The sequence below is a fragment of the Lactuca sativa genome, chromosome 6, assembly GCF_002870075.4.
Source record: "Lactuca sativa cultivar Salinas chromosome 6, Lsat_Salinas_v11, whole genome shotgun sequence".
Taxonomy (NCBI): domain Eukaryota; kingdom Viridiplantae; phylum Streptophyta; class Magnoliopsida; order Asterales; family Asteraceae; genus Lactuca; species Lactuca sativa.
Window position 1 is genome coordinate 163,970,376 of NC_056628.2, and position 21,079 is coordinate 163,991,454.

At 35.8% G+C, this 21,079-nt stretch overlaps 1 protein-coding gene across 1 annotated transcript in view; it reads right to left on the minus strand.

The window, feature by feature from the left end:
• Positions 1 to 6,995, minus strand: part of LOC111891610 (uncharacterized) — a 38,679-nt gene extending 31,684 nt beyond the window's left edge. Inside the window, exons 1-2 of the mRNA XM_023887672.2 lie at positions 6,511 to 6,995; positions 5,827 to 6,325 (exon numbers count right to left, since the gene is read on the minus strand). Coding sequence (XP_023743440.2) covers positions 5,827 to 6,325; positions 6,511 to 6,995 — 984 coding nt within the window. The remainder of the gene's footprint in view (positions 1 to 5,826; positions 6,326 to 6,510) is intronic.
• Between the last annotated feature and the right edge of the window lie 14,084 nt (positions 6,996 to 21,079).

A 21,079-nucleotide genomic window follows, 5' to 3' on the forward strand; every position in this document is an offset into this window, starting at 1 on the left:
ATCTGATATTTGTGATCTGAGTGGGTCAATTCGTTGGTTTGGAAAGGACCACAAGATGCATGGAACTAGTGAGTGATAGACGACAGAGGTCGGAGACGAGGCAACTTCAGATGGGTTGTCGTAATCGCTTGGGGTAAGGCGAACCTCGTGACTTTGTGTGTCATATGATGGGCAGAGATAACTAATGTGAGAAAGAAGACTGTAAAGTCGTTTTATTAGGTGTGTAAGGGGTAGCCTTGGAAGCTCAACTGTCGGGACATATGACAAGAAGCGGAGGCTTATGATTATAGATGTCAGAGGATTGTTCTGAGCGGGTAGGAACATTTTCTTGTGTCTGAGGACAGAATATTAAGGTTCATTTTCAGATGGGTTCTGATAGCAGTATAGGTGGAGAATCTTGGGTGAGATGTGACTTTTCCGTTCCCTTCGAGTTACGAGCTGGATTGATTAGTATATCTGACATGAGTGATCAGGAGCCAATTATGGACAACGAATTGTCCCTATCTGTCGCAACAAGATAAAAAGAGTTGGAAGCGTTTAATCAGTTCTGTTATTCGATGAGCGATTAACAGGGTGATTTTCTGCATGAGCAGTCTGTCGGGGAGACAGACCACTACAGTTTATGAGTTCTCGAGAGTCAGAGTTGGTACTGCAACGGAAAAGGGGTCCATCCTCCTCTAGGTTGGAACTTCTCGATGGGTTTTTTTTTATCTTGGGAGATCATTGTATGTTATGAGATTTCTGGTTTTGCTTTTTGGGGTATTTAATTCGATCTACGTGAAGACAGGAGCAATTTCGAGGGTGAAATATAATCTAAGTGGGGGAGAATTGTAACATCCTGATTGATCATTTATGAATTTTGAGTTTTATTCGTGGAGCTTTGAGGCTGTGATGTGTTGCTAGAAGTGTAGGGCTTCTCACCACCTTTCCATGGATCTAAGGTTCGTTGGAAACAGACTTGTAACGAAGAAGTTGCGATAGTTTGAAGTTTTGGTAAATTTAGTCCTCATTGTGAAATGTGTGGCAATTGAGTACGCGAGGTGTAATTATATGTACGCTCAGCGTACTCATGTGCGTGGAAGGAACGCGAAGGCCACCTAGTATGTTGCGTGTACTAGGTCCAGGAAGAAACCCTAATATTTTGGAGTGTCCCTATTCAAGGAACATTATGTCGTCATATCCAGCCACCATTTCCAGACCTCAACCCTCTCAAAACCCTAATTTCCTTCCCTTGAGCTAGAGTAACCATTTGTGAGCTTCTATGTGTTCTTGTGGGATTCTTTGAATGAAAAAGGAGTATTGAAGAGAATGGAGTTAGAGTCCAGGCTTTGGATCTGATCTTTTCTGTGGTTGGAGCATCATTTGAAGGTATAAAGCTTAGCGCTTTCTTGTCCTTTTTGATTTGTGCATAATATGGTCTATTTTAGGGTTTTTGGTCCCAAAGCTTGAAGCTTTATGAGTTGTTGAACTCCAGAGCCTAATATTTGTCCCTTTGAGTGTTTTATTGGAGTGGATTCATAAAAATGGAGTCTTGGACGTCAAAACCACCCCATGCATGAGATATGAGCATTTTTGGGAATAAAGAGTGAGATTTTTTGTGTTTGGGACTTCCTCAGCCGTGCAAAGGCTTAAAGTCATGAACTTTACAGAGTATGAGCCTTTAGGGAGTCCAGATCTGAGAGTATAGCTATGGTCTTAACGGTTTAAGACCAAGAGAGTGGATTAAGCAAAACTGGGCGTACGCCCAGCGTAATTCCAATACGCCCTGCGTACTGATCTAGTGTCCCCGATTAGGATCCGCGTGTATGCTGTGTACGCCGAGCGTACCAAGGGAGGTACACCCTGCGTAATCTAGTTGTGGGCTTTTTGGGCTAAATCTCATATTAGGCCTTTAGTGTTGGCCCTGGATTTTGGGCTTGTTGTGCTGGAGATTTTGATCAGAGAAATATATGTATATGTCTTGGGCCTTTGTGTTGGTAATTTCTGAGTGGTAATTTCTATGTTACCAGAGGGTCTTTACTGGGATACAGGACCGGAGGGTCCAATCTGAGCTGTGAGACCGAAGGGTTCTCACTATTAACCAGAGGGTCTTATTTGTTTATATTTTGATATGTGCATACTGTCTTTGTGACTTATGATGTTATATTATTCTGCGTATATGTTGATCTTGTGTGTTTATACTGAGATATGTGATATTATGCATTTTGTCTTGTGGTTTATGTTGTATATTATCTTGTGCATTATTGAGATAGGACCGAAGGATCCAACCCGAGCCGTGGGACCGGAGGGTTCCACTGAGATACATTGACCGAAGGGTCTTATTCGAGTATAGCCATGAGAGGCTAATTATTATGTGTGTTATTTTAGAGGACTCACTGAGCTTCATGCTTACCGTGTTGTGTGATATGCGTTTCAGGTACTTTTTCAGAATCACGAGAAGGCATCGACATGATTGTACACATGAGATGGAGTTATGTTTGAGGATCCTGGATTTTTATAATGGATGTGTTTTGATAATTTGATACTTTTAGATTTTTGTGAAATGTATTAATGAGAATTATGTGATTTTAAAATGAAAATTTTGTTTGAAAATTTATGGTGTTACATATCCACACCACTCGCTCGTTTAAGAAAAAATCATCATTAGATGAAAACCATGAATTGATACCAACATGTTTAGAAAAACTCTCCATAGCTTTCACATCCCTAAATTCCAAAGATACCCAATGACCTCCCAAGTATCCAAACTTAATATCTTCAAAACCTTCATTGTTACAAATAACCCAAAGATTAGTAAGAGATTGGAATTCCTTAATTGTCCAAATTAGAAATAACTAATAATTATGTTTGATTGAGTGATCATCATCCAATACTAAAGCAGAAACATCATTAGTATTGACAACCATGTTGACAGTTTCACCATATAATATCGAGGCATAAGAAGGTTGTTTCATGGTAAAAGAATTTGTTATAGCATGTTCCCCTTTACTCCTACCACCTCCATCCTTATTTTCATTGATTATTTCTATGAAACCTTGCGACATTTGCCAGAAGTTTTCGTTTACCAATCTAAATGATACATAAGTTTGATATCAAGGAATTAATGTTAATTGACTTAGAAAACCTGACAAACACATAAGGTTTCCCCATATTTGATAATCTAGAATCAATGAAAACATCCAACACATTCCCAAAACATTCACATATCTTCCATAATTCTCTTTTTTTAAAGTGGGAGGGAAAGTTTTTCAGATTACATCATGAGAATAAAATTTTCAAAAAAGCATTTGAATTTCTTGAGGCGTAGCCTGCCCTAAGAAAATTGCCACGATCCATCCAGTGTTGAGGAAGAGAGAAAAACTTATTGGTAGTCGATCACAAGAATCTCTACCAATGTTTGATCTCGTAGGAAGAGAGGGGTTGAGACAATGATCGCCATTGTGATCACTGAAATCGTCAGACTTCTACCTGAAACTTGTCTACAATCTAAACACTTTTTATTTTCATGATGGCTCTCTTTCTAGTAATGAGTCATTAAAAATTATAATATTTTCCAAAGATCAATTCTAATATTTCTTCCAACATGTATTTAATAATATTAGTGTTGTAAGCCAAGATCTTAAAGAAAGTGAATCCATGGTTGACATAAATCATTTATAAAATCCAATTACATTATTTTTGCTCAAATTCGGTGAATAGTAAAATCAAGTTTGTTAAAATCTCGATTTTAATCTTACGGTCTTACAATTTTACAATCCTACAAGTGAAAAAATATCTCGTCCTCACTTCTTTAGTTTTATTATACAGATGAGTATCAAAAATTTGTCTATTCAACTTGAAATCGGGTGTCACAAGTTGCAAGAAGTCTTCTAGAGTATCACCATTTTATCAATTCATCTTAATGTGGAAAAAAGTAAGCTTTTTAGGAATATGTGTTTATGAGGATGATCCCAATGATATGGTTGCAGTGCTAGGATGCGGGGTTTCAGGTTTTCTTTTTTACTTATCTTGGGGTTCCGATTGGTTATAATATGTCACGGATTGCCAATTGGAAAGGGGCTGTAGATAAATTTAAAAATAAACTTTTAGATTGGAAGGCTCATACCCTCTCTATTGGAGGTAGAATGACCCTGTTTAAAGCTGTTCTTGGGATTCTCCTGACTTACTACATGTCCATTTATAAGATGCCGGTTACCGTTGAAAAAATATTGGAGTCTCTTTGAAATAATTTTTTCATTAGTGGTGATGAGGAAGATAGGAAGATGACTTGGATTGCTTGGAGAAAATGTTTGGCAAGTAAAGAACTTGGGGGCTTAGGTATTGGAAGTATTTTTGCGCTAAATATTTCTCTTTTATTTAAATAAATTTGGAGGTTTATAATGAAGTCTAACGACTTATAGGCTATTTTGTCAAAAATATTCTTGGGGTTGATGGTTCTATTGATAACCAGCCCTATCACAGATCTTTACTCTCATCATGGAATATGACTATCGACGTAGTAAAAAAACTATCAAAAAAAGGTGTTGACCTTTTTGCTTTGTGTAAGCGTGAACTTGGTAACGGGTATTCTACTTTATTTTGGGAGGATGTTTGGTGTAGTGAGCTTCCCTTAAAATTTTGGTTTCGAGAGGTATTGATATTGGCTAATATTTTCTTGTGGAGGTTGTTTTTGAATAAAATTCCCACCATAATTAATTTAGATAGATGAGGTATTGATATTGGCTCTTTGTTATGTCCTATTTGTGGCGTCGATGATGAAACTGTCAACTACCTTTTCTTTTCTTGTGGGATGGCATTGGATTTATAGAGTTTTCTTTCGAGGTGGTGGGAGTTAGATTTCCTTTTCTTTTCTTCCTTTTTTGAATGGTTATCTTGGCGTGATTTTGTTCGCTTATCTATCAAGATCAAAAGGTGTTTGGATGTGGCAGTTACTACTATGTTCTGAGCGATATGGACTTTACGAAATAGATTACTGTTTTCGAAAGTTAAACCTCTTAAGGCGGTGATTCGGGATTCTATCCACTCTTAATCTTTTAATTGGATTAGCTGATTGATTTGGTGAAAACCCCATCTTTTGTAATCTCTTAATGTACTTTTTCTAGCTTTTGCTATTTTTTATTGTTTAATGTCGTCATTCTAAAAAAACTCATCTCGAGTTAGGTAGAGGACACCCATAATTATCACTTTATAATCTTATGTCTTATTTGTACATAATCAAAATGATCTTATTTCTAATTAAGATGTTTTATTTTTAATGTTTACGGTTTATAGCAGCAAAAATTATAGATGGTGTTTAAGAAGATAAAGTTGATTACGCTATCTTGTGAGCAAATTTCAATATGAGTTCATTTTGATAGGATCTTATGATCCTTATCCGATTTTACGATACGATCTTGCAAAATGTAATACGATTTGAAGTAAAATCTTGATTTTGACAACCTTTAGTAAAAATCAAATATGAATCATTTAGATACAACTCGGATATAATAAATCCATGAATTTATCCTTGATATGTGAGCCCATCATCCACCATTTCAAATATATTGGTTCAAAATCATATCGGAAGAAAAACATCTAATTACAATTACTCATTCAGTATGAAAACATAATGAATAAAAGAAATATTCGATTAACAAATTCTAATCCATTTATGTTCGAACTCTATGAATGCTAAAATACTACATCCAAATTTAACTTCTTAAGAAATTATGATTTATTATATAATGAATTCATCCTCATATGAACATCCTTATGACCTCTCAAATGGATTGGCTCAAAATCAGATCGAAAGGTGAATATCCGATAAGGATGATGACTCGTTAAAACCTTTTTGATATGATCACCGCCTTTAAACCTGTAAAATGCAATTGCCTCGTACTCTCTCATAACTCTTGTGTCTGAATCATATATTGCATCTAGTGAACTTATTCCATTATCTTCTGATCTCGTGTCAAAAACATGAACTCTCTCCCATGATTCGTCGTTAGTAAGAACCCAAAGCTCCCAAAGATGACTTGTTGTCCTGTAAGCAAACCCCAACTTTCTTTCAAACTTTATGAGATGGCTTGTAGTGCCAAATGGATATTCGAGGGTTTGAATAGGCAACGAAAAGGTTGTCCACTTTTCAGAATATGCCTCAAACTTTAAGACATCGTTGTTACTCAATGGCATGTAGATTGATCCCCTTGTGGTGATCGCTTGTTGGTTAGTTAGGAAGACACCAAAAGGCAATATTACAAGATCTAGTAGTCTCCATTCCCATGTCATTGAGTCGAAGATTTCACATTTATATGTCGTGTATAGCTTATCACGTCCTCGTAAGACACTGAAAGAAAGAAAAAAAAGAATCCAAAAAGCACCATTAGAATAATTGTGTTGAACATAATCTTAATTTGTTATAATTAAAGAAAATAGAAAACCCACAAATAAAACAAGAAAATATATGCAACTAACTTCAAAACAAAGTTCTTTAATCACATAAATAATGTAAACATGTATGTAGGTACTTACGGTTTCTTGGGTTCAGATAATCTCACGATCTTATAGTGCAATGGCTTTGAACCCACCACAAGGATGGCAACATTCTTGGTTAAATACCTGGTTTTGGGATTTGGCAATGTCAAAACCTCCTTGGTTGTAGGTTTACAAACATGATATGAAACCAGCTTATAATCCCGTGGATGAGGACTCTCGAAGACAATAAATCCTTGCTCTGAAGATGCTAGGATTTTAGCGTTGGGTGGCAGAAAACCAAGATCAAGACTGTGGGATTCACATGATGGTGCAAACTCGTTGATGTACTTGCACCCCTTTCTAAGGTTTTGTACGAGGAAACCAGAAACAATGTTGTTTCTTTGCTTGTACAAATTGAGAAAATACGATTCATATGTGAGTTTCTCAAATTCTGTGTTGGTACAACGCATGGTATCAAGAGTTTTTAGTGTTGTTCTTGAAAGAATCTCCATGTTCATGTCGTAAGAGAACTTGGAATCCATTGAAGAAAATTTAGGTTAAAGCTAAATTACAGGTGGAAGAAGAGGGGGTTAAAGCTAAATTGCAGGTGGAAGAAGAGGTTGTTTTTCTGCGGATGAAAGGTTTTTGAAAATACATATATATTATATATACCCATCGATATAGAGTATGATTCGGAGTCTGTTCAGTTCTTATAATATTTTATTATGTTATATGGATGGAAAGTTCAGAAAAGGAAATCAAATATCCTCACTACTAATTCTTCTATCCCACTTAAATTACGACTAGTGTCATATTTCCTTCTCCTACCCCACTTAAAATTGACTTTCCTTCTCCTATTTCCTAGAACAAATATATGGTTTTTTTTTCTCCATGCATTGGTCAATATAAAGTAACATGTAAAAAAAAAGGCAGCTGATCTTTTTGAAAACTTATGCATAGATAATAATAATAATAATAATAATAATAATAATAAGTAATCAATTAATACTTTTAGTTTTAAATGTAACGATTTAACATTCTAACCAATTTTATATAGTTCAAAAGTGAAAAGATTTTGGAAACAGATTGTTATCACAATGTTTCCTTAAAATGTAAATTGTGTATTATTGAAGTCTTACTATTTTATGTGTGTATTGTATGCTATGTATATATGTAAATTAACAAATTTGTTACGACAATTATAAGGTAATATCATTAGACAAAATCATACAAATAGTCTTTTTTTTTCTTTTTTATAAGGTATTTCTGTTTAAAATTGACAAATAAAATTGACAAAAGTTGAAGTCGGATATGAGTTGTAGTAAATTCTCGTAAAACATGGTCGAAGAATAGAAGCAGGGGTTGCAAAAGGGCCTATTCATTCGAAGCATCCAAGGGTGGGTACCTTGTTATTTATTGACTAATTTGGAAGACACTTTTGTATATAAGGCCTAGATTTTCCACTTCTAAAGAATAATGGAATTCTTTACTGCCACGGACCACGAGAAGTTTGTTGTTAATTGGACTATTGGAGCCCTAAACATCTTATGAGTTAGTTGTTAACCGAAGCCAATTTGTTTCAAACATCCAAGAATAAATATATTACTTTTGGTTTGATGGAAACAAGGATGAAAGTATGTTAGAGACAAATGTTTCACGTTAGTTGCTATTGACCAAATAGATAGATATTATTTCCTAGTTTTTTTGGACAAAATTGTAGATGTTTATGAAATATATTGGTTATATGTAACTTAATATTGTTTTTAAATAAATTGTGAATTTGGTTAATGCCAACTAAATGTAACATATGAGACTGGTATTAATAAAACCTTTTATAACCTACATGTTTCAATTTTTCATATATTCGTTATGATATTTGCTTGGTAAAATACGATATAACCTAAACACCATTATTAGTATAAAAATGTACTATTTTATAACATTTGCTAATCGGATTGAACGTGTACATGTTACAATGATTTCCCTACATATTCCACAAATATCTATCACTTTCTTCAAAGATCTAGGAATGGATAACTAGCTAATTCTTGTATAACGGCAACCTGCGTTAAAGATCAATCCTAATACACTTTCAACTGAGGTGCCATCAAACCTATAAGTAAATACGATTTGCTAGATCTCAAGGATCTTAATTATATCCAAGTTTTCCTTCTACTCGACCCAGTAAATATTTTGAATGTTTATTTTGGTACGAAGCTCATGATCATTGCTTTAATCATTCTTGTATAACAAAGAACAATGAAGTTGTTTCTTGGTACTACATCATCTTTTAGATGCATGTCACTTCTTTATTTAATGACAACTCTGTGAAAACTAAGGTAACTAGAAGCACAATTAACTTGATGGGAAAAACGCAGCCACAACGGTAAACAACAATGCGGAAGAATACTTCGTTTGACTAAACTATTTCCGTCTTGAATGAACCTTTTTAGGATGTAAACAGATAGGATAATTTCACTTGCAACAAATCAGCCCCAATGCAAGTTATATGATCAAAATTAATCAACCCAAAACAATAAGTAATCAACCAATAAAGATACCGGAATTTTAGCGTGAAAACTTCTCAATAATGGAGAGTAAAACCACGGGACTACTAGAGTCGCTTCAAATCCACTATCACCAATATTAGAGCAATACAAAGTTTTCTCTAGATGTACTAGAGGCATACAATAATCATCATATACTTCGAACTAAATCACATCAAGCATATGGAATCAAATAAGCAAAGACAAAGAAGAATATCACCAAAAATGTTCCTGATTTCCAGCAGCAAACAGAAGCGATGATTCCCGAGTCTCTGGAGCTGATCTCGACAATTCAACCGTTGGATCTGAAGGCCTCGATGTTGGGAAGCTGCTGTCCAAAAATGAGTGAAAACGGACCGTTGGATATCTAGGAAATTACCAAACAATGCAGGTGTATCTTCAAAAATGGGAATTGAGAAAAAACCCTCTTTTGCTTCTTACTCTCTCTAACTCTCTTGGTGGCTGAAGAATATTGTGTGTTATTGAAATTAGGGCATGTAACACATGTATATACATGGGCTAAAGAAGTGGGCTTTCCTCATGGGCTAAAAAAACCCAAGAGAAAACCCAACAAATCTCCCCCTTTTTGGCCTATGAGGAAGAGTTCGCCATCCCGACGATCAAGCAACATATCTTTAACTTCTCCCTTGCTAAAGCTTTAGTCAACATATCGGAACCATTATCATCAGTATGAACTTTCTCAAGTTCAAACAAGTTGTCTTCAAAAGCATCTCTAATCCAATAATACCTCACATCAATATGTTTTGCTCTTTTGTGAAACATAGAATTCTTAGCAAGGTGAATGGCACTTTGATTATCACAAAGAACCACCTAGCGTTTTTGTATAAATCCAAGCTCTTGCATAAATCTTTTTAGCCACAATAACTTTTTGCATGCTTCTGTTGCAGCCATATACTCAGCCTCAGTGGTGGACAAGGCAACACATTTTTGCAGTCGTGACTGCCATGACACAACTCCCCCTGCAAAAAGTCATCAAATATCCAGAAGTGGATTTCATGTTGTCCTTATTTCCTGCCATATCAAAATCTATATAACCAACAAGCATAGGTGCTCCATTTCCAAATGCTATACCCAATTTGGAAGTACCACGTAGATATCTAAAAATCCACTTAATTGCTTCCCAATGCTTCTTTCCCGGATTTGACAGAAACCGACTAACAACACCAACTGCATGGGTAATATCTGGCCTTGTACACACCATGACATACATAAAACTCCCAACGGTTGATGCATATGGAACTCTATCCATCTCTTCAATCTCCTTCTTAGTAGAAGGGCAATCTCTATCAGTCAGCTTAAAGTTGGTAGTTAGAGGCGAACTAACCACTTTAGCTTTATCCATGTTGAATCTGCAAAGCACCTTCTCAATGTATTGCTCTTGTGACATATGCAACTTCTTTGAAGCTCTATCTCTAATAATCTGAATGCCAAGAATTTGTTTTGCCGGCCCCAAGTCTTTCATAGCAAAAGACTTGCTCAGTTGTTTTTTCAGCTGAATAATTCTCTCCGCATTCATGCCAACAATCAACATATCATCAACATAAAGCAACAAAATGATGAAATCATCATCACCAAACCTCTGGAAGAAAACACAGTGATCTGAAGTAGTCTTGTGGTAGCCTTGCTCACCCATGACTGACTCAAATTTCTTGTACCATTGTCATGGTGCTTGCTTCAACCCATAAAGACTTTTCTGAAGCCTACACACATAGTCTTCTTTGCCATTAACCTGAAAACCTTCAGGTTGCTCCATATAGATTTCCTTGTCTAAGTCACCATGAAGGAAAGTTGTCTTGACATCCATTTGCTCAACCTCAAGATCAAGGCTAGCAACCAAACCAAGAATCACCCGAATGGAACCTATCTTCACGGCCGGAGAGAAAATCTCATCAAAATCAATACCCTTTCTTTAACTGAACCCTTTGACCACCAATCTAGCCTTGTACCTAGACCATGAGGTATGTTCTTCAGTCTTCACTTTGTATACCCACTTGTTCTTCAAAGCTCTCTTGCCTTTAGGCAACTTCACCAACTCAAAGGTATTGTTTTCATGCAAGGAATTCATCTCATATCGTATAGCTTAAACCCACTCTCTTTTATGATCATCTTCCATAGCTTCTACATAACAACCAGGTTCTCCCCCATCAGTGATTAAAACATACTCATCAACAGAATAACGAGTGGAAGGATGACGATCTCTCGTAGACCGCCTAAGTGGGACAAATGGTGGTATATCAGGTACCGGTAACTCTGGATGAAAATCCTCATCCAACCTCGACTGCTCTAGAACATCATTGTCATCAGTACCATGTTGATCATCATTCTGAACATCTTCATTAGTTGGCTCAAAATGTTGAGGGGGAATCAGATCCAAATCAACACGATCATCATTAGATTGAGGAACTATCTTTGTCTTCTCAATATCTTTTAAACTCTGATCTTCAACAAATACAACATCACAACTCCTTACGAGTTTCTTCAGAACTGGATCATATAACTTGTAACCGAACTCATCTTGACCATAACCAAGGAATATACATGGCTTGGTCTTCACTTCAAGCATTGATCTTTCATCTTTGGGAATATGCACAAAAGCCTTGCATCCAAAGACCCGCAAATGACGATACAAAACATCTTTTCCACTCCAAACCTATCAGGAGCATCAAAAGACAAAGGAACACAAGGAGTAAGATTAATAACATGTACCGGTGTATTCAAAGCTTCTCCCCAAAAAGAATCAGGTAATCATGCATGTGAAAGCAAACATCTAACTCTTTCACCCAATGTTCTATTCATCTGTTTTGCTAAACCGTTCAATTGTGGTGTCTTTGGAGGAATCTTTTGGTGCCGAATACCTTGCTCTCTACATAAGCATCAAAAGGACCAATGTATTCACCACCATTATCTGTCCGAACAGACTTCAATTTCTTCCCAGTTTGTCTCTCAACCAATGCATGAAACTGCTTAAACACATCCAATACTTGATCTTTAGTCTTCAAAGTATAAACCCATACCTTCCTTGAATAGTCATCGATGAACGTGACAAAATACAAGCAACCCCCAAGTGTCCTAGTCTTCATGGGACCACATACATCGGAATGTACCAGATCAAGTATATTCTCCCTCCTGGAAGGAGGATGACTCTTAAAGGAAACTCTATTTTGCTTACCTGCCAGAAAATGAGAACATCTCTTCAAATTCACATCATGCACACCAGTCAACACATTTTTCTTCAACAATAAAGAAATCCCCTTTTCACTCATGTGACCAAGTCTCTTATGCCACAAATCGGTCATGTCACAATGTATCGATGCATGGATCGATTCTTTGGAGATCTTCGGATGTGTCATGTATAACTTTGAGCTTCTTTCACCTCTTGCCACAATCAAAGAACCACGAGTGAGTTTCCAAATGCCACCACCAAAGGTATTATGGTAACCGTCATCATCAAGTAAGCCAGCAGAGATCAAACTAAGTCTAATATCTGGAACATGTTTTACATTGTGTAAAACTAACTCCATCCCAGTCTCAAACTTCAAACAAATATCTCCGACTCCAACAATCTTTGATAACCCATTATTACCCATCTTAACATTCCCAAAATCACCAGGAGTGTAAGATGTGTAAAAATCCCTTTATGATGTCACATGACAAGTAGCACCATTGTCAACAACCCAACTCGAATCATCATGTGCAAGATTGACCATATCATAATCACAACAAATAAAGCACTCTTCGATAGCAGTGTTAACTTCAGCAGTATCATTACCACCATCATCTTTCTTGTGGTTGTTCTTTTGATTGTTGTAATTTGCCTTCTTGTTCTCCCTTTTCAACTGTCTGCAGAATTGTATTGTGTGCCATTTTCTACCATAATTATTGCACTCATAGTCAGTAAACTTTTCTTTAGATTTACTGTGATGCTTCCCTTGGTTATTCGGACCTATACTTTGACTTCTCCCCCTGCTTTCTGTGACCAAGACATCTGAATGTGAAGAGGAACCTTGTGAATTTCTTCTCATCTCTTCATTTAAAACACTGCCTTTAGCCAATTCCATGGTGATAATACCATCTGGTGCAGAGTTGGACAAGGATGTCCTAAAAATTTCCCAAGAATCTTGTAAAGTGCCAAGGAGCCATAAACCTTGTAATTCATTTTCAAACTTGATACCCATTCCTGCAAGCTGATTAATAACTCCCTGGAAAGAATTCAAACGATCACTTATAGGATTTCCGTCTTGGTACTTCAAGCCAATCAATTGCTTAGTCAAGAACAATTTATTGTTCCCGGTCTTTCGAGCATACAACTGCTCAAGCTTGTTCCACAAAGTACGAGCATGAGTCTCGGTGCTAATATGGTTCAAAACATTATTATCAACCCATTGCCGAATATACCCACAAAACTTTCTATGCAGAATATTCCACTTTGCATCTGTTTTATCTTCAGGTTTTTCAGTATTAAACATAGGCATATAATAATCCTTCACATAAAGAAGGTCTTCCATCTTGCCTCTCCAAACTTGATAATTAGAACCATTCAAGTTCACAATCCTATTTGTATTAGCTTCTATTGTTCAAACAAGTAACCTAATAACAAGAACCAGGCTCTGATACCAATCTGATGGGAAAAACGCAGCCACAACGGTAAACAACAATGCGGAATAATACTTCGTTTGACTAAACTATTCCCGTCTTGAATGAACCTTTTAGGATGCAAACAAATAGGATAATTTCACTTGCAACAAATCAGCCCTAATTCCATTTATATGATCAATATAATCAACCCAAAACAATAAGTAATCAACCAATAAAGACACCGGAATTTTAGCATGGAAACCTCTCAATAATGGAGAGTAAAACCACGGGACTACTAGAGTCGCTTCAAATCCACTATCACCAATATTAGAGCAATACAAAGTCTTCTCTAGATGTACTAGAGGCATACAATAATCATCATATACTTGGAACTAAATCACATCAATCATATGGAATCAAATAAGCAAAGACAAAGAAGAATATTACCAAAAACGTTCCTGATTTCCAGCCGCAAACAGAAGCGATGATTCCTGAGTCTGTGGAGTTGATCTTGACAATTCAACCGTTGGATCTGAAGGACTCGATGTTGGGAAGCTGCTGTCCAAAAATGAGTAAAAACGGACCGTTGGATATCCGGGAAATTACCAAACAATGCAGGTATATCTTCAAAAATGGGAATTGAGAAAAATCCTCTTTTGCTTCTTACTCTCTCTAACTCTTTTGGTGGCTGAAGAATATTGTGTGTTATTGACATTAGGGCATGTAACACATATATATATATATATATATATATATATATATATATATATATATATATATATATATATATATATATATATATATATACATGGGCTAAAGAAGTGGGCTTTCCTCATGGGCTAAAAAAACCCAAGAGAAAACCCAACACAACTTGTATCTCATGATTACTCCCCAAGTTACTTAAGGTTGTTTCCTAGATTGACCAACGTGTTAATCCTTTTAATTGTTAAGTTGTTTCTTGGTCTTTCTTCCATCTTCCTACTATATGCCTCTTAATCGTTAAGACATATTCATATTGACCCGCAAGAAGATTTTTCAAACCATGTGATTTTGTGGTCATTGGCTTGCAACTCACACATGACCTTTTGATTGATAAGATGGTAATTCTTGGTTGGATGACAACTTGGAAGAAAAAAACCTTCATTTAACCATTGCATATTTTATACTAAAATTATATGTACAACATGAAATGCATATATATGGTCCTATGTAAGAACCTTCTTTTGTTGATAGGGAAATTGATACTATAACATAATGATGTTTAGTTGTCTCAGATTGATCAACTATGTTTTTTGCTCATTACACCATTAGAGTTTAAATTTAACTGTTAAATTATTCATTTTTTCACAGGCAACACATTTTTGTCGACCAATTGTTGATGTAGTAACTAAAAGGTGAAAAGTACATACTCCCTCCGTCCCAAAATTATTGTCTACGTTTAACTTTTTAAGTCTCTTTTGTTCAGTTTTGACCTTAAATAATTTACTTTTTGTTATACTACAATTTTTCATGCAAGATATATGAATAAATTGTTTTTTAAATGTATTTTCATTGTTATAAATTTCATCAAAAATTATTGTAACATCTCCCTTCGGCACGTATCACAATATTGTCCGTTTTGGGCTCCCGACATAAAAACTTCCCAGGGGGTCACCCATCCCTGGATTGCTCTCACCCGAGCACGCTTAACTACAGAGTTCTTATGGGATCTGCTGCCCTCACGGCTTTAAAATGCGTTGTGACAGAGAATATATACACACCCCTTTTAAGGAATGCTTAGTTCTCCTTCCCAGCCGATGTGGGATCAGGTGCAGCTAACCCGACCGCCTTCACCCCCCCTATTTATAGGTTTTGACGTCCTGGTTAAACACATCGTCTCATGCCCTGACTCTAATACCATTTGTAACATCTCCCTCCGGCACGTATCACAATATTGTCTGCTTTAGGCTCCCGGTGTGAAAACATCGTCACATGACCTCACTCTGATACCATTTGTAACATCTCCCTCAAGCACGTATCACAATATTATATAACACAAATAAAATTATTTATGGTCAAAGTTGACATAGAAAGACTTCAAAAGTCAAACGTTGACAATAATTTTGGAACAGAGGGAGTATAAACTTGCCATGTAGGTTTAGAAGTTAAACATAAATACATTCCTTATCTTGTTCTTCCCAGTAAACAAAAACAAACCGAAAAACAGGGCTAGGGTTTTTATCGATCTTCTCGTCTTCAATCTTCAGTATGTCAAGATCTAACTAACCTTCTTGCATAATCTAGTGTCATAACCCCGACCGGCGGCAGAAAAGTCGGGTTGTGCGACGTAGTCATAGATCACAATTATTGAACATACATTGAACAATACAAAATCAATATGAAAATATAAAATTCTATTATTATCGAAATAGATGTTACGTTTTCGTTGTCTACTAGTACCTTATCAAAATACAATACATGCCTAATAGTTTGGCATTTACGAAATATATAGTACGATAAGCAAAAGTTTCATAGGTCTTCAGTGTGCCTGTTCTTCCAGCTGCTTATGATCCTGGGAATACATGTGTTTTAAAGATACGTCAACAATAATGTTGGTGAGTTCCACAGGTTTTGACTCCATGTGTTTTTATGTGACAACCCGAAATTTCAAGCCAATGTAACGAATTCCAGTCGAACCTTGTAACCCGTTTTAAGTTAATAAAATATCTTCGAAAATAAAATGTTCAAAAAAGTCTCAATTAGGTTGTCTAAATGACAGATATCGTGTCAAGGTTTTCAGAGATATCCAGAACACTCGAATCCGAGTTATAACGAAGAAGTTATGACCAACCGAAGATTCGTGTAAAAACTGGTAAAACCCTGCTAAACGTAAAAACGCGAAATTTCAATAAAATACTTATTAGCATTAGGTATCTAAATAAAAGTCGTAAATATCATTAAACCGTGAACATACATAAAAAGAACGCTCAAATCTGATTTCGTATGAGGAAGTTATGATTTTTCGAAGTTTCGGATATATCAGTAGACAGCTAAAAACTCGAAATAGAGATCGAGCGATTTTTAGCCGACACAACCTAAACGAGAATCGAATTTCTCATCAATGGTAGCACAACGGTAAAAAGTCTGACAAAAACGAACATCGGATGAACAAGTTATGGATTTTTAACGGACTTTTCCAGTCCTGGCCTGTTAAAAATATATTATTAAAAATAAACTCAAAATTAGCCGATGGAGTCTAAACGAGAGTTGTAGAGTATATTCTCACCTTCGCGTGCATATAAAGAACATCGAAAACGGAGCTCGTAAACGAAAGTTACACATTTTACAAGATCGAGGCACAAAACCCGAGGTAAGTCTGAGGGAACGCACTGCGTTCCCCCATGGAACGTACTGCGTTCGGGGCACAGGGCCAGTCCCATCCATCTGTCCAATCAAGAATACATAAGCCATGATGACTAAGGGGAACGCCCTGTGTTCGTGATGAATCCCAGCAAGTATAAAAGGGAGGCTAGGGTCCAGGTTTGGTTGCTTCTCTCTCCACTCTTTCACCTCGACCCACCTCGCAAGCCCCTCTAAACCACCCCGAAGCTCCGATATTATCCCTAGCACGCAACGCAAGTCCCGACGCTCTCGAGAATTCCCGAGAATCCCGAGAAATCAACTTTTCTAGTCGAAGTTCTGCCCGATTTTTAGTCTCAACTTCTTCAAGCCACCACTTCTACCAAGTGAGTTCATACCACTACAAACACACTTTAAATACATTTTAAATGCTTTTTAAATACTTTTAAAGGGGGGGAATACAAGCAAACACCCGGTTATTATCCTGTGAAAATATCTATCCTTTGTTATGCATTTCATACTGTTATTTTAACTATCATTTGAAAAAGTTCGCATGCAACACATATTACGATAACAACTTGTCTTTTCAGAATAAAAACATCTTGTTATATAATTTTCAAACACTTTAATTATATTTTGAGTATAAATGTTCAATAATGTTATACTTTACATACAAAGTCGACACTACACTAGGGTTTACCATACAAACAAAACATACTTTTGGCAAAACTATAATAGGTATAGTTTACAAGGAAATCATGAGATTTTACATACTATAAGTACTATATCAAAGAAATACTTTCATATACAAGAACAAATGGGCTTTTCATACGTAAATCTATTTGATACTAAGTTTTGTGAAACATTCAACTTCACGTACTTTCAAGTATGCAGTTAAAGTCTTGTATTATATATCATAATCTCTTGTAAGGAGAGTGTGATACTTGTTTATAGATCTATACGAGATTGACAATCCCGCACCTAAACTGTTAGCTACAGTTAAACTGGCAGGTCTGGGGTGACAAACATCATAACCTTCCAACGCCTGAAGAACGTTGTAACAGGCAGTCTAGGTCAATAGCATGGTTATAAAACTCACATGGAGTATTAAAAACACGTTGATTTACGGGGTTATCAAATGCCTTAGTGATTTTATATACATAAATCTACTATCCTAGGCATAAAAAACACTATTGCATTACAGTTTTAGAACTTTTCAACTACCACAAACATATGGAAAAATATTGGATTTCTAGAAGCAAACATTCAAAAACAGTCGGGTCTTGGTAGAAGACTACTTTTATACTAGTAGGAAATATGGGATTTTATTGGAGTTTTCAAACATCTACAAACAATTTCATTCAAATTTATACAAACATTGACATTAAATACTTATGAACTCACCAGCTTAAACGTTGATCAACTCTTTCAAAATAACTTGTATTCTCAGGTCATCAGTAGACAGGTACCAATGCCATGTTTTGAGAAGATAGAGCTCGTTCAAGACTTATCTCTTATTTTGTTTTACATTTTTTTGGGTGTCTTATAAACTTCACAGAACACACTTATATCAAATTATATTATTAATGCAATGGATGATGTTGTTGCTTGTTTACTACTATGCTTTGTTGTGATACTGTACATGACGTCCTCCACCCCCGAACGTTTCCGCCATTCCGGTTTTGGGGTGTGATATTTTATAACCAAAAAGTATCTAAGTGCCTACCTGATTTATAAAAGAAAATGATACTTACAACCCTACAAGTATGTGTACATTGTGTGTAGTTGTTTACCTAACTTATTGGCACTTGCCAACCCTAAAAGTGTGTATGCATGTTTACTTGATTTGTATATTATATAAAAAAAATATACTTGTAAAGCTTTCATTGTGAAAATCTTAAGTATAAGTTCTTATGTTACTTACGTGAATACGTTCTTGTAACCCCGTACAAGTGTGTGTTGTGTATAAGTTCTACCTGATTTATATGAATTTGTGCTTGTAGCCTTATACAAGTGAATGTGTTTTTTATAATTATATACTTATAAAAAAAATATAAGTTTTATAACAACAATAGTTCTCGGGATTCGTATAAATATATAAGTATTTATTTTTACTTATATAAAATACCGATATTTATCTATCATTCTAAGTATGTGATCATGCTACATATAGTCATATTTTAACTCATATGAGTGCTTAACTTAAGCCATATTTGAACTCATATGAGTGTTTAACTTAACCCATATTTTATCTTTTAGGTTATAACCGTTCTATAAGTGTGACCGTGTGTCCTTAATTTAAGGCATATTTCATCTGTTAAGTTCAAACCGTTCATTGTATAAAATTTTTAATAAATTTCTAACGAAAATTGAGCAGCATAATGGCTATAAATTGACCAAAACTAGGTTTTACCTACTTTAAAACCAACAATACCAATATATGTGTAAATCCAAAATATAAGTATATATATTATTTTTAATGAATAAATGACGATAACAACGATATAACTATATTAACTAAGTTTTATATATAGTTATACAATCTTATTTAACATTTATAAATAAAATAAATATTAAATATAGACAAAACATGTACTCTCCTCTGAACGCATTAAAAGTTTAAAAGGGGTCGTAGAACTCACTTCCGCTGAATGCTTTGTATTGCATTGTTCGGATCAAAACTGGGATTCGAACTGTCACTCAGGATCTCATGAACGGAACCTCGTTTTCACAAAGTGACACTCCAAGGTTGTAGATCGTGCAAAAGCAAGTTAAAAACTATTCGAATTCGCTGGAAAACTGCCCGGAGGCTCGCCGGAAAATTCCCAAAAATTATTTCGTTGAAAAAAAAGATGGCTGGAAAAGTGGTTTTCCGGCGTCGGATAGAGTTGGGACCTGAAGTTTCTTGTAGGGGGCTTATGGGGGTCAAGTGTGATTTTAGTGGCTGGTGTTAGTGGTTGATGGGGACAGTCGGTGGCACTGCAATGGTTCTTGGTTGTCGGAGTTAATTTTAGTTGGATTATTGATGGTTGGAGGTAGGGGAGGTGTTAGAGGGTGGCTGGAGTGCTTTGGTGGTGGTGGTACATTGTGGTGCAAGGCGGAGGAGTGGTGGACGGCGGTGGTTCTGGTCCTCGGGAAAATAAGAGAGAGAGAGAGAGAGAGAGAAAAAAAAAGCTAGAGAGATTGAGAGAGATGTGAGGAGGGAGGGAGGGAGACCTCTTCTATTTATAAATATCAAGAAGCTACACAATCATAACAAGTTCCGCTCTCAAAACGCCGCAAGTCGCACCACCAGAAACGCGACACGTGTCGCATTCTCGAACCACGTGCTAAAACCCGACAAAAAACTACTTCGTTTAAATTTTCTAAATATACTAGTCAGATGTCCTAAATGTGGTGTTTTTGAATATTCTCTCAAAACTCCCAAACGAAAGGCGTTACTATGTTAAAAACGTGTCAGAAGTTATTATCCAATTATATTTATAGTTTTATCGCTTCAACAGATTTCGCAACACGATTATAATTTCGTGATAAAAATATTCCGAGAATGAAATAAAATAATAACGTATACTCAGTCCAAAAACATGCTCTAAAATACTTAACGAGATGTGTAGCTAACCGAACAAATTGATTCAACGTTCGTTTACGGAAAACTTAGTTATACAACTGATTTGTTTCCTAAAAAAGGGTGTAACTTACGTATACGATCTTCGTTTTCAACATTCTTTATATGCACGAAATTGTATTCTTAGGCTCTATCTATTTAGATTATTATTTGTTCATAAGTATACATAACACATAAATCTTATTTTCAATGTATTAATTAGATAATTATATATTGTGAATAGTGTTTTGTTCGTTAACGATTAACATTCATCAAAGACAAAAAGGGTATTCCGTAAGTATGAAAACTTTATTTGCATGAAGATGATGAAATACAGTACATCACGTCTATTACCAGGGGTGTTCACGGTGATTGAGACCGAGACCGGTGAACGATGACCTAATTTTGTCGTTTGTTACATCTAGTCGTGGTAACATGTAATATTTAGGAATTTGAACTACATATAGTAACGTCTGTGTTTCCGGGCTTGCCATTTTTAGCAATGTAATAGTCTAGGTTAACCTTTGTAACCCATTTTGAA